The sequence below is a fragment of the Palaemon carinicauda genome, chromosome 17, assembly GCF_036898095.1.
Source record: "Palaemon carinicauda isolate YSFRI2023 chromosome 17, ASM3689809v2, whole genome shotgun sequence".
Lineage (NCBI taxonomy): Eukaryota > Metazoa > Arthropoda > Malacostraca > Decapoda > Palaemonidae > Palaemon > Palaemon carinicauda.
The window spans coordinates 39,434,440-39,461,528 of NC_090741.1; the positions used below are offsets into that span (position 1 = coordinate 39,434,440).

General features: G+C 47.0%; 1 protein-coding gene across 5 annotated transcripts in view; it reads right to left on the reverse strand.

The window, feature by feature from the left end:
* The window catches only part of LOC137656689 (A-kinase anchor protein 7-like), a 78,323-nt gene extending 51,697 nt beyond the window's left edge, over positions 1–26,626 (reverse strand). For all 5 annotated transcript variants that reach the window (XR_011047004.1, XM_068390887.1, XM_068390886.1 and 2 more), the window contains exons 1-2: positions 26,513–26,626; positions 19,187–19,995 (exon numbers count right to left, since the gene is read on the reverse strand). Coding sequence is in view for 4 of the 5 variants with exons in the window: in XM_068390887.1 (XP_068246988.1) it covers positions 19,187–19,995; positions 26,513–26,567 (864 nt within the window). In the remaining variant the exon portion in view is untranslated. The remainder of the gene's footprint in view (positions 1–19,186; positions 19,996–26,512) is intronic.
* Positions 26,627–27,089: the final 463 nt, after the last annotated feature.

Consider the following 27,089-nt stretch of genomic DNA (forward strand, 5'->3'; position numbering starts at 1 on the left):
GCAACGGAGTGCTCCGTGTGTCTGAGGGAGTCAGCATGCGTCTGGCAGGGTCGACTGCGCATGGGTGGAGGAGCTCTCACAACAAGAGTGTGGGAGCAGGCAGCCATGCTGGGCGCACAACCGTGGCAGGCTGTAGGCCAACGGGTGCATCGTCAACCTTCTCCGCAGTCGGAGTGTGGGAGCTGGCAACAACAAAAGCGGAGTGCTGGTGCGTGGGAGGGACTGCCGTGGGTTGCGGAGCATGCCGCATTGCGTCAAAACACGGCAGCTTGACAGCACCTTCCCACTGCTGATGCGGTAGCTCACGCATGTCAACGGAGGGTGCAGCATGAACATGCGTCTGGCAGGGTCGACTGCGCATCGGTGGTGGAGCTCTCACAGGTGGAGTGTGGGAGCAGGCAGCTTCAGTATCTGCTGAGCGCACAACCGTGGCAGGTTGTAGGTTAACAGGTGCAGTGTCAACCTTCTCAGCACGATACTCCTGCATGAAGGAAGCAAGCTGAGACTGCATAGTCTGCAGCATGGACCACTAGGGTCTACAAAAGACGGCAACAAACGGAGCTACTGTCCGTTGTGACTGAGGGTCTAAAACAGCTGGTGCGGCAACAGACGGAGTTACTGCCTGTTGCGGTACCACCTTGCCTCTCTTGGGAGGTGTGCAGTCGTCGGATGACTGCAGCGAGTCCGAACTGACCCAGTGGCTACACCTAGGCCGTTGGACTTGCGCGGAAGGGACCGACTTGCACTTAAAAAGCTGCAAGATTTGGTCCATGGTTTCTGCGAGAAACCTCTTCCGCAGACGAGGAATAAATGGGCTCTCTCGTCTTTGTGTGGGTGGGGCGATCACGTCGGCAACGTGTGTAGATACACCCGAAACCACCGAGGGAAACGTTTGTTCGTCGATCAAGGCCTGTGGAACCCATAAGTAGTTCGACATTACTTCTCCCCTGGGCTTGGGAGCTTGTAAGAGGTCCCGGACTAGGTGAACAACTGGCACGAACAGACGAACCCTCGAACGCAACACTGTAACACTTTGCGCATATCACTTTATCACTTTTGATTTTCTGTTTGCACTTATTTCACTGAAATCGAAACTTTAACTGATTTCTACCTGAAACACGCAATCCTATCCTTCATTAAAAGGTAGTAATTGCGAAAACAGTTTTACAATGCAACAGAAAAACATAATTAAAGATAAAGAATTCAGTGGCTGGAAAAGAGACTAAACACTACATCAAATAAACTACGTTTAAAATCTCTCACCGCATAAAGCCTGGGAACAAGAATAAAACTCTAGAAACGTTTTACCTTCTTCCCCTACAGCGACTAGGGAGAAGAGTAAAAAAAACGAGAACAACGTTACCCGCTTGAACGAAACGTTTATTCTCCTCTCTCTCCCTCCGTCTCTATCTCTCTCTCTCTTCTCTTTTGACTTAGAACCTGAGAGAAGAGCCCAATTATATATCGTTAAAACATATTATTTGCTAAAGGAAAAAACTGAAAGATTTCCCCAAATAAAAAGTTCCTTTATTAGAATTTAAACCATTTAAGCTAAGAAAGAATGAACGAAACGCTAGAATCGGTTTACTCTTACTGCAACGTGAAACCGTGAAATACTCTCTCTCTATCGTAACGATAGAGCGCATGTTGAACGTTCTGAACGTCAACAACTGCGGAGACAAAACTAAACGTTAGTTCCTCTTTGAAAACAGTACGAGACTATCAAAGAAATTCTTTCAAAAACATTAAAATTAAAAAAGTATAAATTCTTAAAAGGTAAATACGATATGACGGGCTCAATGTTAATTAACTTCGGTTCCAAGTAAGGACCGCCTACTATTAGGAAAGGTCGCATATAGACAAACATAAAAATTGATTTTTATAAGTTTATAATAAATGGAAAGTTAATCGAAGAGGCCTATAAAGGCGGAGAGAAATAAAATAAATAGATCTATAACTTGTTAAGCAAAATTACCAAAAACCTAAACACACTTCCGTCTAAGGGAAGGGTCGGCCATTTAAAAGTGAAAGAGAGTACATACTCTCTTCGTCACCATAATTAAATCTATCCAAAACGAGTTCAAGTTTTGAAATGAAGATAAAACCCCTGCATAGCGAAAGCTCAAAACTGGAATAGTGTACTTCACCAAATCGTTGTGAAAACAAATCCAGTTAGGGACGGCGTATTTAGTAGGTCTTGCCTGTGGCACGACAGAGGGAAAATTGGTTCTTTGTTGACATCGAGTACTTGAGTACCTACTTGACAGATGGCGCTGTTGATGTACACCCCCACCTGTATAGCGATCGCTGGCGTATTCCTCCCGTAGGTTTTTTCTGTCGGGCAGCAGGGATGCAGCTATATGATCATCTATAAGATCATCGGGTAAGTTTGATATTGAAAATTATATTTTTCATAGCTATAAAACCTGAGTCCTTCAGGTAAGGAATATGTTTTCAGTGCAAGATCCTTCCAGCGAACAGTTAAGCGATAGGTGTGATTAAAGACAAGCACCCCCACCTCCTTACCTGTCAAAATGCCTTTACCTATGACCTTTCACGTCAAGACTGAGAGAGGTGGTTGAAGAAGGAAGTTTAACCTAGAGACCTCAGGTTTGTATAGCTAGGAAAAACACAAATTACTTAAAAAAATATATGATATATTCCTATGAGAATAACAAACTATCAGTCTTTAGATAAGGCGACTCACTAATTAGTGGGTCAAAAGTCCCCCCCCCCCTTCTTCCCTGTTAATATCAATCTACCTGCTTCCTTAGAGGAGTGAAAATGACTCCAGCAACCTCCTATCTGTCTAATATTAGAATGAATAGGCTGATATGGCCTGGCCTGTCCAAGAAGATAAGTGCATGGTCAAAGGAGGGATCCCTTTCTCAGAAGGGGATCAAAATCTAGAATAATATATCTGGCATATGATGATTAACTGGTATATATTTCACCAGCATACCTCTGATCTAAGGAGGATGGAGGGAAACTTCTCTAGCTTTTAAAGAATGAAGTTCAGAAGTGTAGTTTACCAGCATCAAGTCAGATTCAGCAAGTAAGGCTTTGACCACTTCCTCCTTAAGAGAGGGTCAGAAAGAATGTAAGTGATGAACCAGTCATTTTGCCTCCATACCAGACTTACATCTATCCATTACGACAAGATGGTTACTGTCCCATAAGGGATCTGGATTTGCAACACAACTACTTGAACAGCTAACACAAGACAAAGAGCAAAGATGTTGAGGGGTTTGTTGGTAGAATAAAGGCTGTAAAGATGGTTTGGTGCATACACACCCCAGCCTTCAACACCTGGCTAACTGCTAGATTCCTCTTGAAGGCATAGGTGGGGTCTAACCCCTGACTTTGCCAGTACCAGTCCTAGCTGGTACCTCAACCTTCTCAGCAGTCGAGGGCTTATACATTATGGATCAACTCACGAAGTCCAAAAGAAATCGTGTTATGGATCAACTCTCATAGTCCAAAAGAGATTGTGTTTTAGACACCTTCTTGGGTCTGCTGGTGCTAAGGAAGAGTTGATGACACTTAGCTCTATGGTGTCAGGTCTTCTTCAGATAGCAAAGTAGAGACCTCACAAAACACAAAAGCATCTCCTCTCCATGCCACTCCATGCTTCACTTAGAGAGACTAGATAGAGAAGGGCTCGAACCTGGGGTTGTGCCCTAGCAAGTTCAGAGTTTAGCCACCATGTGCCCTGCTACCAAACTAAGGAGCTCCTTCCACCTCTCAGAGTGGAAGACTAAGGCAGAGAGACAATAGAACTTGCCTAAACTATTTGGCAATACTAAAGCAGGAGAGGTAGTCTTGAAAGTTAAAACCTTGACTAAGGTCTTCTCAAAGGATCAGAAGTGAGATACCGAGATCAGCAAGACTGTTCGAACCTATTCATGAGAATAGGCAACTCCTATAAGAAGGAGAGGTCTATCCCTTTCCGTCAAAAGATCATGCTCAAATATGAGCGGTAGCCTTGACAGCGACATCAATTAAAGAGGCTGGCCTACTTTCCATGTGAAAGTGAGGGCCAAAGGAGTTCTCCCAGGATACTGATAAGGCAAGAGGCCACCTGGGAGACACAATGCTCAACCTTATTCCCAGCCTAATCCTCACAAGGTAGACTAGCGAATGGAATAGGGTTGAATGGTGGAAAGGTGTAACAATCCATGTGATCCCATGGATGTTGGAAGGCAACTTCAAACACAGCCCATGGAATTGGACTGGGGTTGAAAACACAGGGAGTTCCCTGTTTAGCTGTATAGCTAACAAGTCGATAACCAAAGAACACCATGACTCAGAAATCTCTCAGTTAAGCCAGGATGTAGGGACCACTCTGACCATACAAATCTCCTTTGGTGGCTCAACATATCTGCTAGTCTACTCCTCTTTTCCAGAATGTATTTGGCTGATAACACTATCGCATGAAATGCTGTCTGGAAATGCATCTGCTTTGTCAGCTTGTCTTCTTCTTCTTCTTTGTCTGCATCTTTACGCACCTTTATGTGGGGTCGATGTTTCTGGCCAGCGTTCTCCGTCTACCTCCGTCCCACACTTCATCACCAGTTAATCCCTTTGATCGAAGGTCATCCCTGATACAGTCCATCCACCTTCTCTTTGGTCTCCCTCTCCTTCTCGTTCCCTGTACCTCCATTTCCATCACTCTCCTCCCAATATACTGTTCATCTCTTCTCATGACATGACCATACCACCTGTCTACTTTCTTGGATCTTATCTGATAGTTTTCTAACTCCTGTGGTACCCCTAATTACCTCATTCTGTATCATATCTCTTCTTGTCACCTCACACATCCATCTCAACATTCTCATCTCTACCACATCAGTTTCTTCTCTTCTGTCTTCTTTATTGCCCACGTCTCCGCTCCATACATCATTGCTGGTCTCACAACTGTCCTGTGTACTTTGTCAGCTTGTAAAGTTAGACATAAACCACTATGGTGGTGGTATTGCAACAACACACTGGATGACTCCTCAACATTCTTGGAAATGCATGTAGCTCAAGAAATGCTGCTAGCCTCAGAATACTAAAGAGTAGATGCTTGTTCTGACTAAATCCCTGTGATGACCAGGTTGTTAAAGAGTGTGGTCCTACCCTTTTTCGACGCAACTGAGCAGAGTTGCATGTCAGGAGGCGGAGAGTCAAGTGGGCCTACGCTGTGAGGGTACCTCGTTCACCCAAAGATCGAACCAAGCCTACTGTCCTGCTCCAGATCCCTGGAGACAGACCAGTCATTCTTAAAACTACTGAAGAGATATTTGGCGAAGGTACCCACTTGAGGAACTAGCTTTTCCAGTAAGGAAAGGTGGCCGAGAAGGTTCTGTTCTGTCAGTGCCAAGCTGGTAGTTCTGTTTGACAGAACAGACACACTACTTCCTTGGGCTTGCTGACAGACTCTCACTGCTGTTATGTTTACCAGCATGTCCAAGTGGTTCAACCTTAGCTTGGGTAAGAAATTTGACTTTTGACTGTCATGGGGAAGGAGTACACACACTAACAGGGGCCTGTGACAAGGGCACAAGCATGGTCACAGGCCCAAAGGCAAGGGAGGTAACAACCCCAGGAACCCCAAGTATGACAAATTCCGAGATAATTAATATATTTCCTAACGGTACAAAGCTTTATCTATTTATAGGGGTATTACTTTCGGCAAAGGTGAAAGGACGAGCCATTAAAATTTAGCAAGGGTTAATTACCCATCCCCCTAGTTAGCGAGGGGTAGTGTGCTTCACTGTGCTTGGAGGTAGGACTTCAAAGGGGACAGAATCGGCGGGTAAGTTTGTATAAATAAATAAAGGTTTGTATTGTTAGGAAAAATAAAAAATTATCTCCAAATTTGTCATTTGTTCTGTAACTGGAATACACACCTAAGCTATCTATAGGGGTGACTCCCCCATTAGGACGCTGGATGTCCCTGCCAATCTGGCATTTTGGCTTTACCCAGGGTCTCCTGTTTATGAGTAGGTTAGTACCAAAAATAAGGAGATCCTAACACCTCGCTAAAACTTGCTATGCAAAGTCTGTGGCCTACGCAAGCTGTGTGTTGAGATATTAGCAGTGTGACTGTCAAGGTAAAAATTATTCCTCGTCTTTGTAGGAAATAATGTTGACCAGGACTTTCCCAATACCACCTCACTAGAATATGGGGACGTAACAGTATTGACACAATACTAGGTACATAGGAGAGCATGGTTCAAGTGCAGTGACTGAGGCCAGCTTGTGCAGAGAACCTAGGATGCTTCTTTCCCCAAGAGAGGAGAGAGCCAGTTATTCCTTTTCATTCACGCAGACTAAAACTGGTAACAGTGCCCTCAACCTTCTGCTACTTGTCCAATATGGAGCTTGAGATATTAAACCAGCTGTTGTGTAGCCACCACAGGATTAATAGAGATCGTATCAAGTCTCCTGTGGGAGACTTGATACGATTAAGGAAAGTTCTAGCAATGAGATGTCCATTCCTTTCAGTCTTGCAGGTAATAGGCTGTGAAAGTTGTCAAGTGCTTCCACACTCTTGCTTGTAGAACCTGCGTCACAGAGTAATCTATTTTAAAGGCCCGTGACGTAGCTATGCCCCTGACATCGTGAGCTCTGGGCCATGCTGGAGGAGGATCTGGATTTAGAGCGTAATTGATGACTGCGGATCCATGAAGAAATGTTGTTTTTGGTGATCCTCCTGTTGTTTCTCCCAGTGCTGACAAAATGCTGCTGCTGTTCTCTTGAGGTAGAGCCTCAAACTTCTCACTGAGCCCAGTAAAAGAGGATTTGGATTGTTAGTTATGGAGCGGTGACTCGTTATTTGGAAGGAGTCTAATCTAGGATCCAACAACCCTGGATTCTGAGTCTTGGCAACAAACTCGGGGACAAAGCTGAACGTTACCTCGCCCCTTCTCTTTGGATGGGCAATGTCTTATGAGAGACCATGAAATTCACTGATCCGTTTAGCCGAGGTCAAAGCAAGTAGGAACACAGTCTTCCAAGTCAAGTGGCGATCTGTTTCCTGGCATAGAGGTTTGTAGGGAGAACTCGAACCACATTCCACGGGGGAGGTCTCACTTCCAACTGAGGACAGGTAACTTCGTAAGTCTGTCCGAGTAAGGAAAGTTCTAGCAATGAGATGTCCATTCCTTTCAGTTTAAAGGCAAGGTTCATGGCTGAGGGATAGCCTTTCACCGTCAAAACTGAAAGGCGCCTTTCCTCCTGCAAATACCCAAGGAATTCCGCTTTTGCTGGATTAGTTGCATCAAATGGAGAGATACCCCTTCCATGACACCAACCACAGAAGATGTTCCACTTTGCCTGGTAGATTGCTGCTGAGGATTCCCGCAGATATCCAGACATCCTCTTTGCTACTTGTTGCGAAAATCCTCTCTGAGTGAGGAGGTGCTGGGTAGTCTCCAGAAGTGCAGTCGTAGAGAAGCCAAGGATTTGTGGTAGCTGTTGACGTGAGGTTGTCTAAGTAGAATGTGACATGGAGGGAGTTCTCTTGGAGGCTCCATAAGGAGCAGCAAAAGCTCTGGAAACTATTCTGCATGATGCCATTTATCATTGAGAGCTTGACTGATGTTCTGGCCTTGTTGAGTACCCTCCTCTTCCGTCAGAACAGGGGAAAGGTGTAAACCTCGATGTTGTCCCACCGTTGATGGAATACATCTTGCCAGAGAGCTTTGGGGTCTGGAACTGGGGAGCAGCGGAAGCATGAAGTTCAGGGCCGTTGCGAAAAGATCCAAAGTCGGTGAACCCCCCAAAGTTAGGACTTTGTTGGCTACAATATGATCCAAAGACCATTCAGTACCCATTATCTGAGATGCTCTGTTCAGATTGTCAGCGGGTACATTCCTCTTGCCTGGAATGAAGTGGGGTAATAGCAGTACCGAGCAGGTTTCAGACCATCTCAGTATTTCTACTGCTAGATAGGATAGGGGCTGTGAACAAATACTTCCTTGTTTGTGAGCCCCTACTGTGGTGTTGTCGCTCATCACCACCACTGAGTGGCCTGCCAGGAACTGATGGGAATGTTGAAGGGCCAGAAAGATGGCCTTCATCTGTAAGAGATTTATGTGAAGGTACTTTTCGGACTCTGGCCAGAGGCCTGAGGTCGTGTGGTGCAGCACATTGGTCCCCAACCCTTCTTTTGATGTGTCAAAAAAGTCCAGGGAGAGGACAAGAAGATCTACACCCCTTCGCAGATTCTCGTCTGCCACCCACCACTTGAGGTCCGTCCGTTCCTCTGGTCCCATGGGGATCAGAATGTCCGGGGAATTGAAGGCCTGATTTCAATTGGACTCAAGCCGCCAATAGAGATATCGAATCCTGAGGCGGCCTTTGAGAACTGGACAGGCCCGGGATGATAGGTGTCCAAGGAGACATAGCCACTTCTGGGCTAGGAGTTCTTCTCATCTCAAGAAAAGGTTTTGTGGAGATTGGCGTCTAAAATCATTCCTTAGTATACCAGTCTCTCAACCTTTGGCCCTTCAAGGGGCCAGGTAAACCCAAGGGCCTCACTCTCTTGCTGGATTCTGAGGACGTCACTGACTCTGTCATCGTTGGAAACCTAGTGTTCAAGGATACCGTTCCTTACATCAAGGACTCTGGAATCTCCTTCACTTTGGGCACAGAGGTAGATGGAGAATGCTGGCCAGAAACATTGACCCCACATTAAAGTGGGAAAAGATGCAGACAAAGAAGAAGTATACCAGTCTCTGAGTGGGAAGCAGGGAAGACATCTCGAGATTTATCATGATCCCCAGATCTTGGCAAAACCTCAGATGATTGTCTTTGTGCTGAAGAAGGGTTGCCACGGAGTCTGCTAGGATCCGCCAGTTGTCCAGATAATGGAGGAGATGGATGCCGATCTTGAGAGCCCAGGATGATAGTAGAGCGAACACTCTGGTGAAGATTTTGAGTGCTGTGGAAAGACCGAAGCATAGTACCCTGAACTGGGATATCTGTTGTCTGTACTGAACCTCTGATATTTTCTTGAAGATGGATGGTTTGGGATCTGGAAGAATGAGTCCTTTAGGTCCAGCGTGCACATGGAGACCTGTGGTTTTACCGCTTTTCTAACCTTCTCCAAACATGGTGTGGACTTCGGCTCAAAGGGCCAGCTCCTTTACGGATCCCTTCGCATAGGAGCTCATTGATGCTGGGTCTTGACCAGTGGAGATGAGTGAATGGGATGCAATATCTGCATAAGGACTCTTCCCTGGGAGAGAACTCAGCCTTAACTAATGAAGAAGTGGGTAAGGCAATGCTTGACCTTACCTTGGACGCCCTGATGGGGATGATGCTGTCTCTTAGAATATTGACGATGGTCAAGAACTGGTTATCATGGCCACTGTGGAGTCGAAGAGTTGAGCTAGCAAGGTAGGCTATTGATTAATGAGCTGGCGATCGGAGCCCCACAAAATAAGCGAGCTAGCGATTGGAGCACCACAAAATAAGCGAGCTAGCGATTGGAGCACCACAAAATAGGCGAACTGGCAGATGACTGGATAAGCTGAGGAACAGCAGTATGGTTCGAGAATAGAAAAGTTGGTGATCGGCGTGCCAGAGATTGGCGATCAGCGCTTGGAGTGGTGGCGATCAATAAACGGATGGTTAGGGTAAGGTTCGACGATCGGAGTGTTGAGCTAACGATCGGTGAACGGCGATCAGCGAGCTAGTGATCATTGATCGGAGGGCTAGTGATCAGCGAGCTAGCAATTGGCGAGTTAGCAATAGCTGACTATCATGGATCAGCAATCTGTGAGCTAGTGATCATCAAGCTGACGATTGGCTATTGGTGAGCTGGGAATCAGCGATCAGTGAGACTGGAGGTCGACGATCGGAGAAATACGAGCTAGCAATCGGCGATCTAGCCATCTGCAGGCTGACAATTGGCTATCACTGAAAGATCAGTGAGCTAGTGATCGGCGAGCTGGCAATTGGTGAGCTAATGATCGGCGAGACTGGAGGTTAACAATCCGAAAAAGACGAGCTAGCGATCGGCGTGCTGGCAATTGGTGATTGGCCAGCTGGGAATCGGCAATTGGTGAGCTAATGATCGGCGGGACTGGAGGTTAACAATCGGAGAAAGACGAGCTAGCGATCCGCGAGCTAGCAATCAGCAAGCTGACAATTAGCCATCAGTGAAAGATGAGCTAGCAATCGGCGAGCTGGCGATCAGTGATCAGCTCTTCTAGGAGAGGGGCACTCCAAAATTAAATCTCTTGGGTTAGAGTTCTCTTGCTTGAAGGTACACGTGGGCACACTATTCTATCTTATTTCTCTTCCTCTTGTTTTTTTAAAGTTTTTATAGTCAATATAGGAAATATTTATCTTAATGTTGTTACTATTCTTAAAATATTTAATTTTTCCTTGTTTCCTTTCCTCACTGGGCTACTTTCCCTGTTGGAGCCCCTGGGCTTATAGCATTTTGCTTTTCCAACTATGGTTGTAGCTTAGAAAGCAATAATAATAGCGATCGGCGATTGGCAAGCTATAGTGATCGGAGAGACTGGAGCTAGCAGAAAGACGAGCTTCAGTAGGTCTAACAGCTGGTCAGTGAACAGCCAAACAATGATCTGGAGACAGGATGTGCCCTTTGGAAGGCCAAACATCCTCATGAGAGGCTCACGAACGAGACCTCGATGGTGCATCAAGCAAGCAAGCAGTGAGCTAGCAATAGGTGATCGGCGAGCTGGCAATTGGCGATCAGCGATTTAACAATTGGCGATTGGTGAGTTGGTGATACGCGAACTGGTGATCAGCAAGTTGACAATTGCTATCGGCGTGCTGGTGATCAACAATCGGCGAGATTGGGAAAAGTCGAGCTGCAATAGGTCGGGACAGCTGGTCGGTGAACCGCCGAACGATGATCTGGAGAAGGGATGTGCCCTTTGGAAGGGCAAGCATCCCCGGGGGAGGCTCACGAACGAGACACTGATGGTGCGTCATGTACCAGGGTTTGTTGACGAGCGGGCGAGTCCGAAGAATCAGGCGAAGGTCAGAAACCAATAGAATCAGGATGAGTAGAATCCTCCGAAGAGGAGAGCTGCAATGACGAGGCTAAGAAGCGTCTTTTCGCCAAAGGCAAAGGAGCACCTCTAAGGTGGAGAACGAGGGGTCAAAGACCACGGTGACAAACCTCAGAAGGGGAAGGAGGATCAGCAAGCTGATCAGCAGCAGCAGGCCTACGAAGAGGAAGTCTCTATGAATGGCCTCTTGCAAACGAGAGAGGTGAACACCCTCAGGAGAGACTTGCCTCGGACTTTGCTTCGCCCCAATGGAAGAGTTGATTCAGCAAGGTGGGAGAGCATAGGCTTAAGTGAAGAAACAGCAATAGCAATCGGCATCGATATGATGTGATGAAGATGATGAAAAGAAGTTCTCCCTCGCAAGGGACGGCAACCCAATATCTGGGGAGGATAACTTTCCCTCGAAAGGGAAAGTAGTCAAACTCATGGAGGCAGACCTCCAGGCAGCACTCTTTGCTTTCCAACAACATGCCTTGTTCAAGTTGACAGTGCGCTAATCAGAGGCTGGCCCAGGTGCAGAAGGACAGGAAAGTGATGGCGCCGTGACAGCAGATTCCCCAGGCAAGAACGGCACTGCTCTTCTATGTCAACTATTTTAGTCGAATAAAGAAGAACAGCATTGCTAACTGAAGAAAAATAAAACAAATTATGTAACAAAAACCTCACATGCCACCATAACATAAATTGCCTACTGACATATGCACAAGGGCTCCTTGTTCCTGATGCATACCCCCAGGAACAAAGCTAGGGGTATATGGGAAGGAATGGCAGTAGCCGACACACTCAATAAGCCGAGAGAAAAGCAAAAAGACTCCTTTGGTGTCTTCTAGGGCATTACCAAAACAGCCCTCAAAGAAGGCTTAGTTTTCTTCCTCCACCTCAAGACATATTCCTGCCGCTGCGCAAGAAGCCACAACCTACACTCCGCACACATGAATGAAAGCGAATTATCATGCCCCTACAAGATACACAGAATGAGGGTCTACAGCTGGTTTAGACATAAACCGGTTGCAACATCCACCCTTTTCCTCACGTACGAATCTCTTGCTTCATATCCATTGCAACAGCAATCAACAGCCAGTATTTACTTCCTGCTAAAAAAGAAAGTGAAAAAGTTTGCTCAAAGGTACAAAGGTAAGTTTATACAATGTTGCGGCCAAAAAACAAAGTGAAGATCTTCGAACAGGTGGAGGGGCAGGGCTTTTCACCCGCACTCACAACCTGTCGTTAACTACCTCATTAAAAGAATTTGATGACCGTTTCAGCCTGTGCTGAAAACACCTCCCTATTTAAAATGTTATTTTCATTAGTAAAATAAATTTTTGAATATACTTACCCGATAATCATGTAGCTGTCAACTCCGTTGCCCGACAGAATTCTACGGAAGGGATACGCCAGCTATCACTATACTAGAAGGGGGTGTACTCACCAGCGCCACCTGTGGCCAGGTACTGCAGTACTTCTTGTTGACACCACCTCAATTTTTCCTCGGTCCACTGGTTCTCTATGGGGAGGAAGGGTGGGTCAATTAAATCATGATTATCGGGTAAGTATATTCAAAAATTTATTTTACTAATGAAAATAACATTTTTCAATATTAAACTTACCCGATAATCATGTAGCTGATTCACACCCAGGGGGGTGGGTGAAAACCAGTGTACATGACTAAAGGATAGCTAAGTATCCCGTATTTCATATAATCAGTTATTCAGAATAACAATGAAATAATAAGTACCTGGTAAGGAAGTCGACTTGAACCGTTACTCTGCCTTTAATAAGTTCGTCTTCCTTACTGAGCGCAGCGTTCCTCTTAGGAGGCTGAATCAACTCTAAGGTGCTAAAGTATACAGGGCTGCAACCCATACTAAAGGACCTCTACACAACCTCTAACCCAGGCGCTTCTCAAGAATGAATTGACCACCCGCCAAATCAAAAAAAAAAGGATGCGGAAGGCTTCTTAGCCTACCGTAACAACCCAAAAAACAACAATAAAAGCATTCAAGAGAAAGGTTAAAAAAGGTTATGGGATTAAGGGAATGTAGTGGCTGAGCCCTCACCTACTACTGCACTCGCTGCTACGAATGGTCCCAGGGTGTAGCAGTTCTCGTAAAGAGACTGGACATCTTTAAGATAAAATGATGCAAACACTGACTTGCTCCTCCAATAAGTTGCATCCATAATGCTCTGCAGAGAACGGTTCTTATTAAAGGCCATCGAAGTGGCTACGGCTCTCACTTCGTGGGTCCTTACCTTCAGCAAAGCAAGGTCTTCATCCTTCATGTGAGAATGGGCTTCTCTAATCAGAAGCCTTATATAATACGAAACTCCGTTTTTGGACATGGGCATCGAAGGTTTCTTGATTGCACACCATAAGGCTTCTGACTGTCCTCGTATAGGTTTTGACCTATTAAGATAATATTTCAGAGCTCTGACAGGGCAAAGAACTCTTTCTAGCTCGTTACCCACCATGTTGGAAAGGCTAGGAATTTCAAACGATCTAGGCCAAGGACGTGAAGGAAGTTCATTCTTAGCTAAAAATCCGAGCTGTAAAGAACATGTTGCAGATTCGGATGTGAACCCAATGTTCTTGCTGAAGGCGTGAACCTCACTAACTCTTTTAGCTGTTGCAAGGCAGACGAGGAAAAGAGTCTTGAGGGTAAGGTCCTTGAAGGAAGCTGACTGGAGAGGTTCGAACCTAGGAGACATAAGGAACCTTAAGACTACATCTAGATTCCAGCCTGGAGTGGATAAACGACGTTCTTTAGAAGTCTCGAAAGATTTAAGGATGTCTTGAAGGTCCTTGTTGGAAGAAAGGTCCAAACCTCTGTGGCGGAGAACTGAAGCCAACATACTTCTGTACCCTTTAATCGTAGGAGCCGAAAGGGATCTCTCATTCCTTAGATGTAATAGGAAGTCAGCTATTTGGGTTACAGAGGTATTGGTAGAGGAAACTGCATTGGCTCTACACCAGCTTCGGAAGACTTCCCACTTGGATTGGTAGACTCTACGAGTGGATACCCTCCTTGCTCTGGCAATCGCTCTGGCTGCCTCCTTCGAAAAGCCTCTAGCTCTAGCGAATCTTTCGACAGTCTGAAGGCAGTCAGACGAAGAGCGTGGAGGTTTGGGTGTACCCTGTCTACGTGAGGTTGACGTAGAAGGTCCACTCTTAGAGGGAGAGTCCTGGGAACGTCGACCAGCCATTGTAGTACCTCTGTGAACCATTCTCTTGCAGGCCAAAGGGGAGCAACCAGCGTCAGCCGTGTCCCTTCGTGCGAGACGAACTTCTGAATGACTCTGTTGATGATCTTGAACAGTGGGAATGCGTAAAGGTCGAGATGGGACCAATTCAGCAGAAAAGCATCCACATGAACTGCTGCTGGGTCTGGAACTGGGGAACAGTACAAAGGAAGCCTCTTGGTCATGGAGGTGGCAAACAGATCTATCGTAGGTTGACCCCACAAGGTCCAAAGTCTGTTGCACACGCTCTTGTGAAGGGTCCATTCCGTGGGGATGACTTGATCTTTTCTGCTTAGGCGATCTGCTGAGACGTTCATGTTGCCCTGAATGAACCTCGTTACTAGAGTGAGGTTTAGACTTCTTGACCAAATGAGGAGGTCCCTTGCTATCTCGTACAGGTTCCTCGAATGGGTCCCTCCCTGCTTGGAGATGTAAGCCAAGGCTGTGGTGTTGTCGGAGTTCACCTCCACCACCTTGCCTAGCAGGAGGGACTTGAAGTTCATTAGGGCCATATGAACTGCCAGCAGCTCCTTGCAGTTCATGTGGAGCGTTTCCTGTTCCCTGTTCCATGTTCCCGAGCATTCCTGTCCGTTCAAGGTCGCGCCCCAGCCCGAGTCTGATGCATCCGAGAAGAGATGAAGATTGGGGGTCTGAATCGCTAACGATAGGCCCTCCTTGAGAAGGAGGTTGGTCTTCCACCACAAGAGAGTGGTCTTCATCTCTTTGGTGACAGGAATAGAGACTGCTTCGAGCGTCAAATCCTTGTCCCAATGAGCTGCTAGATGGAATTGGAGAGGGCGGAGGTGGAGTCTCCCTAACTCGACGAACAGGGCTAACGATGACAGGGTCCCTGTTAGACTCATCCACTGTCTCACCGAGCAACTGTTCCTCTTCAGCATGCTCAGGATGCATTCTAGGGCTTGGCTTATCCTTGGGGCCGATGGAAAAGCCCGAAAATCCTGACTCCGAATCTCCATTCCCAGGTAAACTATGGATTGGGAGGGAATGAGCTGGGACTTTTCTAAGTTGACTAATAGACCCAGTTCCTTGATCAAGTCCAAAGTCCAGTTGAGACTCTCCAGACAGCGACGACTCGTGGAGGCTCTCAACAGCCAGTCGTCTAACTAAAGGGAGGCTCTGATGTCCAATAAGTGGAGGAATTTTGCAATATTCCTCATCAGATGCGTAAACACCATAGGAGCTGTGCTTAGGCCAAAACACAGGGCTTGGAATTGGTACACAACCTTTCCAAAAACGAATCTCAGGAAAGGTTGGGAGTCTGGATGAATAGGAACGTGAAAGTAAGCGTCTTTCAGATCCAACGAGACCATCCAGTCCTCCTGCCTGACCGCTGCTAGGACCGACTTCGTCGTCTCCATAGTGAACGTCTGCTTGGTGACATAAGCATTGAGCGCGCTGACGTCCAGCACCGGTCTCCAACCTCCTGTCTTCTTGGCCACCAGAAAGAGACGGTTGTAGAAGCCCGGGGATTGATGGTCCCGGACTATAACCACTGCCTTCTTCTGTAACAGGAGCGACACCTCCTGGTGTAACGCTAGCCTCTTGTCCTTTTCCTTGTAGTTGGGAGAGAGGTTGATGGGAGAAGTGGTCAGAGGGGGTTTGCGGCAGAATGGTATCCTGTAACCCTCCCTTAGCCACCTGACAGACTGGGCGTCTGCACCTCTTCTTTCCCAAGCCTGCCAGAAGGTCTTGAGTCTGGCTCCTACTGCTGTCTGGAGAGGAGGAGAGTCAGTGTTTGCCTTTTGAAGTCTTGGGACCTTTCCTAGACCTGCTCCTGGAAGAGTCTGGACGGGAGCTTCCTCGGCTGGGGGCTCTGCCACGAAAGGGCGGAATAAACCTTGTAGCAGGAGTATCAGCCACTGGGGTGCGGTAAGTCCTGGGAACTGAGGGAGCAACCTTAGCCTTACGAGCTGAAGAGGCCACAAGATCATGAGTGTCCTTCTGAATCAGGGCCGCAGACAAATCCTTGATAAGCTCTTCGGGGAACAAGAACTTAGAAAGCGGAGCAAAAAGGAGTTGAGACCTTTGACAAGGTGTGATGCTGGAAGAAAGAAAAGTGCAAAGTTGCTCCCTTTTCTTAAGAACTCCTGAAACAAACATTGATGCAAGCTCGCCGGACCCATCCCGAATTGCTTTATCCATGCAGGACATTATAAGCATGGCTGAGTCCTTGTCCGCAGGGGAGGTCTTCTTGCTCAAGGCCCCCAGGCACCAGTCGAGAAAATTGAAAATCTCAAAGGCACGAAATACACCCTTTAAGAAGTGGTCTAAGTCGGAAAAGGTCCAGCAGACCTTAGAGCGCCTCATCGCTGATCTACGAGGAGAGTCGACCAAACTTGAGAAGTCAGCCTGGGCAGAGGCAGGGACTCCCAAGCCTGGTTCCTCTCCTGTGGCATACCATACGCCCGCCTTAGAAGTGAGCTTAGTAGGTGGGAACATAAAGGAAGTCTTCCCTAGTTGCTGTTTGGACTGCAACCAATCCCCTAATATTCTTAACGCTCTCTTAGAGGATCTAGCAAAGACGAGCTTAGTATAGGCTGACTTAACCGGTTGCATGCCCAGCGAAAACTCAGATGGAGGAGAGCGGGGGGTAGCAGAAACAAAATGGTCCGGGTATACCTCTCTGAAAAGAGCCAGGACCTTACGAAAGTCAATGGGTAGAGGAGAAGACTTGGGTTCCTCCACGTCCGAAGAGGGATCTAGGTGCGCAGCTTCCTCCTCAGAAACCTCATCACCAGAGTGTAGCGAAGTGAGAGGTAAAGTAATAGCGGTATGCTGAACAGCAGAATCTGAACAAGCGGGTGCATAAACACTTGTGGTTTCATCCTCAAGTCTCTGTTGCTGAGTTAAAACCTGAGGTTCAGGCTGCAAAGACTGGTCAAGAAGAGTAGAGGAAGGTAGGCGCATGGGTTGAGGTGGCTGACTCCTAGCATGAGCTTCCTGTCTCAAGAGTTGCGCTTGCTGCAAGGGTTGCGGATGCGCAGTAGCAGGTTCCTGAGGAACGAGTTGAGGTTCCTGAGGTGTGAGCTGCGAGAGTTGAGGTAGCGGCTGCGCAGAACGCAGTTCCTGTCTCGCGAGTTGAGGTTCCTGAGGTGCTAGCCTTAAGAGTTGAGGCTCTCGCCTTGAGGAGAGTTGAGGTCGCTGCCTCATGGATGGAAGAGGTTGTCGTACCTCAAGAGGTTGTTGCCTCGAAGGTCTAACCGCAAGAGGAAGAGGAGGAAGTAAAGCATAAGACTCCTGCTCCCATTGTTGAGGTTGTCTTAAGGAAGGCTGAGGTTGCTGCACACCGCTGGTAACTGGCAACTCAGAAAGCGGTAAGGTAGCCTGAGGAACCTCAACTTCGTACGCCTGGCAGACTGGACTGCGGTGAGGCGGAGCGCTCGCAGGAGGAGGTGCAACCTTCTCAGCCTGAAACTCACGCATTAAGACCGCAAGCTGCGACTGCATGGACTGCAGCAAAGTCATCTTGGGATCAGCAGACGCTAAGGTCTGCTGAGGCAAAGCCTTAACAGAAGATGAGGTCTGTTGAGGTATCGCCTTACCTCTCTTAGGAGGTGTACAGTCACCTGATGACTGCGGAGAGTCAGAGCTAATCCAATGACTGCATCCGGGTTGTTGAACTCTTGAGGTCTGGACTTTACGTTTAAGAGGTCTTGAGACCTGAGTCCAGCGTTTTCTCCCCGATATTTCTTCTGCAGACGAGTAAAAGACGGGCTCAATCGTCTGCGGGTGGGAGTGACGGTCTCTGTAAGACACGCCCGCAACCACCGAGGATACTTCTGTGCGCCGATCAAGGCCTGCCGAACCCTTTTGCCCTTCGACATTGCTTCTCCCCTGGGCTTGGGAGCTTGCAAGAGGTCCCGGACTGGGAGGACGACTGGCACGCACAGAAGTACCCTCACGCACAACACTGACACTGACACTAGCACTCGGCACCGCACTAACACTAGCACTTGGCACAGCACTGGCACTATCACCTCCCACTGCACTTTTGACCTTAAGTTCTTTGACGTCTGCCAAAAGAGACTTATGGTCACTAACCACCGATTCCACTTTGTCACCTAAAGCCTGAATGGCACGCAAAACAACTGACATATCAGGCTGAGCACAAATAGTAGGTTCGGGGGTAGCCACTACAGGGGGAGGAAAAGGTTGAGGATCATGAGGTGAGGAAAAAAGCGAAGAGCGAGAAGAACTCCTCCTAACTCTCTCTCTCTCTAACTTGGTTGAATATTTAAGGAATCGAACAAATTCAAGTTCCGAAAGTCCGGCGCATTCCTCACATCGATCTTCCAACTGACAGGGTCTTTCCCTACAGTCAGAACAAGCGGTGTGAGGATCAACCGAGGCCTTCGGAATACGCCTATTACAAGACCTACATCGTCTATGGGGTGGGGCTTGTGAAAGGTCAGACATCTTGAATCAAAGAGCAAGTCAAGGGGGATTCCAAATCAAGCAAAAGATCGTTAACCATTAATCAAAACCAAATAAAAGCTATCTAAGCTAATAGAAAAGTTTCCAGTATAGCGAAAGCTGAAATCTTAGAGAAATACTTCACCAAAAACCGTGAACAATACTCCAAAATATAAGCGTATCCAAGAACGTCTTGCCGGAAGCACGACAGAGGAAAAATTGAGGTGGTGTCAACAAGAAGTACTGCAGTACCTGGCCACAGGTGGCGCTGGTGAGTACACCCCCTTCTAGTATAGTGATAGCTGGCGTATCCCTTCCGTAGAATTCTGTCGGGCAACGGAGTTGACAGCTACATGATTATCGGGTAAGTTTAATATTGAAAAAGAAAAGGTTTGTATATGCATAGGAATAAATACTTTTATATCATAGTCAATGAAATTTATTCAACAACTTTATCTTTGTTCTGTACTTACCTCACTATCAGAGACTTGAACTCCAACAAAAAAGTTTGGTCTCACATTTGATAACTGCCTATTATCTCCACTCTCAACATCAGATTTACTGGTTTTACGCTTACGTTTTCTTTTCTTCTTCTTTTCCTTGGTTTCCAGGTGAGATGAGGACCCATCATCAGCTCCTAGTTGCACTTGGTTCTTTTCATCATCTATAGCAGACGTTGACAAATCTTCTAAACTGTTCCCCATAAACAGCAAAGAGCTTTCTAGGGATTCACATTCTGTTTCATTGAGACTTAAAGAAACATCACAACTTGACAAATTTTCTGTAGACTGTAAACTTTCCTCTAAGCTTTCTAATGAATCAGTTCTCACATTGAAATGAGCACCCACTTTATCAGATACACTACGGAGCTTCACAAATCCTTCTTTAAGGCCAGGTGACGACGTTAAAAGTTGTTTATTTTCTTCACTACTTTTTCCATCAATTTTGTAATCCTGCAATGATATCTCAAGTTCTTCCCCTTCGGTTTCAGTTGTACGCTTTTTAGCAGGGGGACTTTGCTCATCCCATAGTTCATTACCACCCACTCTCTTACGCTGATGATCCTGACTGACGAAACTCTCACAGTCCTCCTGTTCACTTCTACGGTCCATTGTAATGTTACCTCTAGACCAAATGGCTGCTGAAACTAGGGTCTCTCCAGGAACTAAAAATATTTTGTTTGATTCTCTTATTTTCAGGAGAGAATCCTTAGCTTGAGATACAATAAATTTCTGTTTAGCTTTCCTTATGGGTAACAGTTTACTTTTTCCATTGAGAATTCCTGAAAATGAAAACACAGTAAAACATCTTTGTACATTAAATTCTCTGGTATAGAATATTGATTGAAAAGTAAGGCAGTAGTCAACAAAATCAATTTCTTGATAAAATGAAAAGCATATATATGTGATGTCAATGGTCAAATGACAATAACAGTGACATTTCTTATTCAGAATGTGAAAGGATATGTCAAATTCAGAGATATATGTTAGTCAATGTAGAAAGATTACAAGTTTTCCAGGGCTTATTTAATATTCTTAACATATCTTTGGTTATGTGAATATCGTATTCTCTGACCACTTTATAATCATATGCCCTTTGGCTAACAAATAATCTATTTGGAAAAAGGAAACCATGTTTACACATATCCAGGATTGTGCCCCATTTCAAACTAACCAGACTTCTCCCTTTGAGACTTCCCATACCTGCCTAGCTTTTGCAAGTGCTATATGTTGCTTCTGATACACCCTTAATTCTGGCCCAAATGTCCATCTTCACCTCATGTTATACTATTTAAAAGAAAATTTCATTAAAGATATTTCCCTATTGCTGTACCACAATTGTTTTCTCATTTTTACATGTAAGAAATAATCTTGAATTTTGTCTTTGACAATACTGTACCTTGAATTTCCTCATGCTTTTGGTAATGAATAAATAATAATGAATAAAATTCATTAATTCAAAATCCATATGAACATGTGTCAAGTAAACAGGTGGCATTCTAAGGGTCACTAAGAGGTAGCTTTATGATTTCTTTAAATTTCATCAAAATTCTTTTCCTGGAAAAGCTGTTTTTGTCCTTGTAGATAAAAAAAAAAAATTAAAAAAATCTAAAAAGCACTTTCTATTTCTCCTAGTTATAGAAACCTGAATCCTTTAAAGTGACAAAATTTTTCCTAATTATACAAACCTTAGCTATTTACATGGGGTAATTACTTCGGCGTAGCTGAAATGACGAGCCATAAGAATTTTAACGAGGGTTTACTACCCCTCCGCTAGTTAGCGGGGGGGGGGGGGGGGGGGGGGGGGGGGGTTAGGAAGGGGTAACTTGCTACCCCTCCCCCCTCACACACACAGTGAATGCTTCACTTTACTTAGAGGTAGGACTTATCCCAGGGGACAGGGATGGCGGGCAAATATGTGTAAATAGCTAAGGTTTGTATAGTTAGGAAAAATACAAATTATCTACGAATTTGTCATTTGTTCCGTAACTGAAATACAAACCACGCTATTTACATGGGGTGACTTAACCCTTAGGAAGGGTGGTAAGTCCCTGCCATACTGGCTTTAGCTTGCCCGGGGATTCCATATTCGAGTGTTTACGTACTCACACAATAGGGAATCCCTGCGCCTCGCTAGCAGCTGTGATACTGCTGCGGCCTACGTAAGGTGTGTGCGAAGGTGAAAAGTGACTCGTCCCAGGAAGTTGACCTGGAGTTCCTCAGATGGAAATCTAGGCTAGGACTCTCCCAATACCACCTCGTCAGGGTATGGGGACATGACAGTATTACACTTAATACTAGGAACACAAGGAAGCATGGTTTACCTGCAGAGGTTTGAGGTCAGCTGTGCAGAGAACCCAGGAGGCTGCTTTCTCCAAGGGAGGAGAGGATGAAGAAAAGAATAAGGGCCAGACATACCTTTTCATTCATGCAGACTAAAACCGGGTAACAATGCCCTCAACCTTCTGCTACTTGACCATTAAGGAGCCTGAGGTTTAGACCAGCTGGAAGATGAAGTTAAACATCGGGTACAGGCAGGCTGGAACAACTGGAGAGCAGCCTCAGGAGTTCTTTGTGACAAAAGAATACCACTGAGGTTGAAAGGAAAATTTCATAAGACAGTGGTAAGAACAGCAATGCTGTATGGAACGGAAACAGCAAGCATGAGGAGGACAGAGGAGAAGAAGATGGATGTGGCAGAAATGAGAATGCTTAGGTGGATGTCTGGGGTGACAAGAGAGGATCGGATAAAAAATGACTACATAAGGGGGTCGACAAAGGTGGTGAAAATATCAAAGAAAGTGCAGGAAGAGTGTCTGAGCCTGCTAACATCAGAACTGGGGACCTTCTGGTGGAACCTCTCAGCCACTGCGTCACGTCGTTTGAGAATCGTGTTGGCCCACAAGCTCGAGACTTGGTGGGCCAGAAACTCGGTGGTTCACGTGCCTGAGAGTAAGAATGTCTCCAGTGCCTTCCTGGTACTTTCTTTGGACAGGTCCTCAGAACGTACCAGGATGTCCAGAGATCCCAGCCAGATGTCCAGCCACGTAGTTGCCTGTATGGCACACTACGCAACTTTCTCCTGGCTTAGGATCTCAGTTGCGGAATAGGACACTTGCCGGTTGGAGTCTCTCTCGAGAGGGACTCCCCCAGTGAGTTCTTCCACCGAATGGTGTACTGGAAGACTCAAACAAGTCTCCTCTAGGATTTCAAAGTACCTCCTCTGATGTACTCGAGGAGGAGGGAGGAGCTTGTTACCGGCACTGGATCTATTGGAGGAGGCAAGCACAGAGAGCTGCCCCTCGACCTTGTTTCTGGCACTCTTCATCCCCTGAGACCAGGACAAAGCTGCACTGGCCCTAGAGGGTTTCTGGGTGCCGTAGATTCGGTCCAGGACCGTACCCTTCCCTTCACGAGGAGGGATCTCTGGGTCTGGGATCCCATTGAGGTTCCTCATGAGGGTCAGGACTTGCCAGAACGCATTTTCTGACTCCTGGTGCTCTCCTCCTGACGGACTGGCAGCAAAGTCTCCCGTCCCCAGAGGCTCTTCCTGGGGAGACTCGCGGACATTCTCCAAAGGTCTATCTGGTTCCTGTCGGGTCCTTGCGGAAAACTTGGGAACAGTCTTGGAGTCCTTCGGCTCCCTCCTAGGTGGGATGCAGGACTCCAGCAATGAAGGATGTAAGGCCTTCGCCACCACTACACGAGGAGACTTCTCAGGAAGCGGCGGAGTTTCCCCCATTGGTGCGATGGGGGAACGGACCGGATCTTCCGGCTCTCCTGAGGATGGGTAATACTCATCCCCAGAGGAGGGAGAGAAAGTCTGAGGTGGGGTAGGAGCCTTACATAAGGACTTGCGAGGGGACAGGATAGTCCTTGGAGAAGTTACCATGTCTGGGACTCCTCTCTTCCTCTTCAGGGGGGAGGAAGTTGCCACTGATTTGTGACCAAAGTCAGAAAGCACAGGCTTCATTGCCTGCATAAGCGCTCTGACAATGGTACCAAACCAGGGCTGTTGGCTGACAGTCGTGCTGTCAGATACTCCCTCTGGAGGGAAGGGGATCGTTTGATCCCTTGGAGGAGTCGACACATGAGAGTTCGCCTGTTGAGAATCTGCAATGAAGGAAGGAGAAAGATCCTTAGACCTGTCCGGAAACCTCCCCTCCTCCGGCGAACGCGCTGTTCTGCGCTTGCAGGCAGGGGAGCGCGAAGTTGACCTGTCCGCCTGTACCCCTGATGTAACTCGGGCGTGATCGCGTTGGCGATCGTTGCGCCGATCACGCTGGTGATCGCGCGTAAATGAATCATGCGCATCAGGATATTCGCGCTCGCGCGCACGCGCGTGAGCGTGGACGTGCGAGGTTGAGGGAGCGGGTGTGTGGGTGCGCGGGCGCGCGTAGGAGATGGCGAGGGCGTTTGGCGCACAGGAGCTATCTTATGAGGAGGGGTAGAAGGCTGGATGCGAGGGCGCGCAGTGAGCTGATGGGCTACTGATGAGTGCGAGTGCGCGGTAGCATGCTGGCGCGTGTCTGTCACGACCGGGCGTAGGCGCGATTGCGCCGCCTGGCAATAGCGCGAGGGCGAGTTCGCGCGTTGGCGCGCAGGCGAGAGGTGTGCAGCTGCCTTAAGCGATCGTGAGATAGCCGGGCGCGCAGGGGATCGTGGGCGCGCATCAGGATGTGGGCGCACAGGTGTGCGTTGTTGCGATGGGCGTGCAGGGCGCGCAGCAGGAACTGACCGTGTAGGTGTGCGCTGTTGGGAAGGGCCCGAGTCGCGCGCGACTGGAACTGGGCGCGCAGCTGGAACCTCGCGCGCTACTGGAACATTGTGCGCAGTTTTTATATTGCGCGCCGTTAGCAGAGAGTCCAGGGGAACCCGTGAGCGCCCGTGTGCTATCTTGGGAACCTCCTGGACTGCGCGCTGTGATGTAGAAGCGTGCTGGTGCGTTGGCGAGCGCGCTTGCGCTATAACAGGAACAGCGCGAGGTTGGCGCGCATCACCCTTAGTAGTATAAAAGTGTTGAGGGTCTAGAGACAACTGTGAGCCCCTGTGCGCTAACTTAAGTGCCTCTTGGACAGCGCGTTTGTCGTCTAAAGACACCTGTGAGTGCCTGTGCGGTAACTTAGGTACCTCTTGGACCGCGCATTTGTCAGGAATTGCCGGGCGCGTGTGTGCAGGTGGCCGCGGGAGCGCTATCTCAGGAACAGCAGATGGGCGCGGGCGCGCCGATTGTTGTGGGCGCGCAGGGGAACCCTGGCGTATAACTGGAACATTTGCGCGCGTGAGCGCCGTGGCACTAAATCAGGATCAGCGGCAACAGCAGGAGGGCGCGTAGGTATAACCTGGCGCGCAAGGGTATGATGCGCAGTTTTGCACTCATTGCCCTTTTGCCCCGAAGGAACCAGTGCCTGCGCAATGACAGGTTTAGATGGCATGTAGCGCGCTTCCTCCTTGAAAGGAGATGGCAGGACAGCATGTCTGGAGGGTGACTGGATACAAAGTCCCGAAGGACGACCATCCTCCGACGCGGATCGCGAACGATCCCTGGAGAGGTCTAAGGTGGTAGCTGGCAGGAACGGTGATCGGTGAGTTGTCTCCTCCGCAGAGGACTGCGGGGATGACGAGCCGAAGAGGCACCTCCTAACTCCCTTGTGAGGAGAAGGAAGGCCTCTACGGCGATGGGGAGGACGAGCCTTCCGCCTTATACAACAACCATGAGAGGCCGTTGGATCAGAACTCTGACCTTCGCAGGGTCTCTGCAGAGGAGTCTCTGTTAGTGAACCCCCCCCCCCTTTGGGGGGGGGGTCCACCGGCAAAAGAGACCGTAGGACTTAGTTCCTCCCTCGAAGGATATTCGGAGGGGGAACCTAAGCCTTCAGCTACCTCAGCAACAACAGGCACAGGAGTTTGAGCAGAACCACTCGATGCCTCCGTTACAACAACGTCAACGGCCGACAGAGGATCTATCCCTGCTGTCGTCGGCGATTGTTTAACAGCCGCACCCAGTTTGATCATGTCAAGCAGAGCTTCCCTGGAGGGCAAACCCTGAAGCCCCAAGGAAGCCCAAAGCTGTAATAAATCTTTATTATTAACAGGAAAATCAATATTTAAATCCTCCTCCAGGGAAGGAGGGGCAGCTGCCTCGCTATGGGAGGCAACTACCTCTCCTGCACCCCGGGATCGGTCAATAGCAATACGGTCTACGCTACCACTCGCCGGCCTCTCGGGAGAGACCGCTCGAGTGGGAGCTTCGGAGGAGGAAAGGGCTACGGAAGAAGAAGTCTTGGGATATTCTCTCTTCAAAGAGGCCTCTGAAGGAGAAATATCCCTTTTAGCCTTCTTCTTGCGTCGCCGGGCAAACCTCTCCCACTGGGAGGTAGAACACTCCCTACACTCGATACATACGTTAGACCTATCACACCGATGGCCCCTACACTGAGGGCATAAGGAGTGAGGATCGGTGTCCAAGGCCGACATAAAGGTACCACAAGGGCGGCCGGCTTGTCCAGGGCACGTACGCATGATGAAAGAATAGAGGCCAACTTCAAACACACACTGAAAGAAAAAGCAAAACAGATTATGGCAGTAAAAAACGGAGGAGAGCGCAGACAGGTCTGTCGTCTCTCCGACCCAAAAGTAAAGTGAAGCACTCACTGTGTGTGTGAGGGGGGAGGGGTAGCAAGCTACCCCTCCCTACCCCCCGCTAACTAGCGGAGGGGTAGTAAACCCTCGTTAAAATTCTTATGGCTCGTCATTTCAGCTACGCCAAAGTAATTACCCCATGTAAATAGCGTGGTTTGTATTCCAGTTACGGAACAAATTTTATTTATAGGTTAAGAATTTGACCGCGGACTAAAACCGTAATTTATCTTGGCCTGCAATGTGGTTCCCTCTTCATAGTTGATGGTAATGATTTGGGAACTAACAAATTGAGTGGCTTTCCCAAACTATTATGATAACCATGATTGGTTTGTACAATGGTAATGGTAAGAAAGGTCAGAGAACTGTACTGTATACAGTCGACAATAAAAACACATTCCAAATGTTTGTCATAATATTTTGCTATAAAATGACAACTTAACCTAATTATTAAATTAATAATTTCACTCACGTATCAATAATTAGTTATACGCTATTGTAAGTCCACCTTTTTTTTCAAAATACATAATACGGGATCATTAATTTGGGTGTGAAGAAAGTTTACCTGAACTTGCCAGACTAGGTTATGGCTACATTACTCTCACATTACGGAACAATCCTATATTACTATCCTATCATTGTTTTCTGGAATATCCTTACTTGCTTTCAGGTGAGGAAACAGTAGGCTTTGCCAAATATTTGTCTGGAATAACATGTATACTTAGAGAACCCAGGTTGTCATGCAAGTGTCTACTAAATTGGAATCGTTTCAACCCAGTCACCTCAAGATTGTTTAAAAAGTAAATCTTCGTTTTTTCTTATTTAGATAGTTTAACATGATCTTTATATATATTCTTTACATCAATTATTTATATAGTAGCATATAATTACCTCATTCAAAATTAAATTATTATAATAAGAAAGTTTTCTGTTTTGATATAACTTAAAAGAGGAATCGAACACATTGGTGTTTATTAGAGGCGTTCTTTACGATGGTATATCCATGCCATGGTAACAACAACATACAGTAATTAAATTTCAACTAAATAGTGTTTCTAATCTTTCAAAATTAAATAAAAACTAATTTCAGAATATGTCCATTTTGATAGGTTTTGTTTTCGTATTGCAATGATCCGGAATTATTTAAAAAAAAATAACGTAACCCGTCGTATTACACAAGTTGTTTGGTAACTTTTTTTCATTTTTCCAGCTGTCTGATTTTTCTTTCATTATGTAA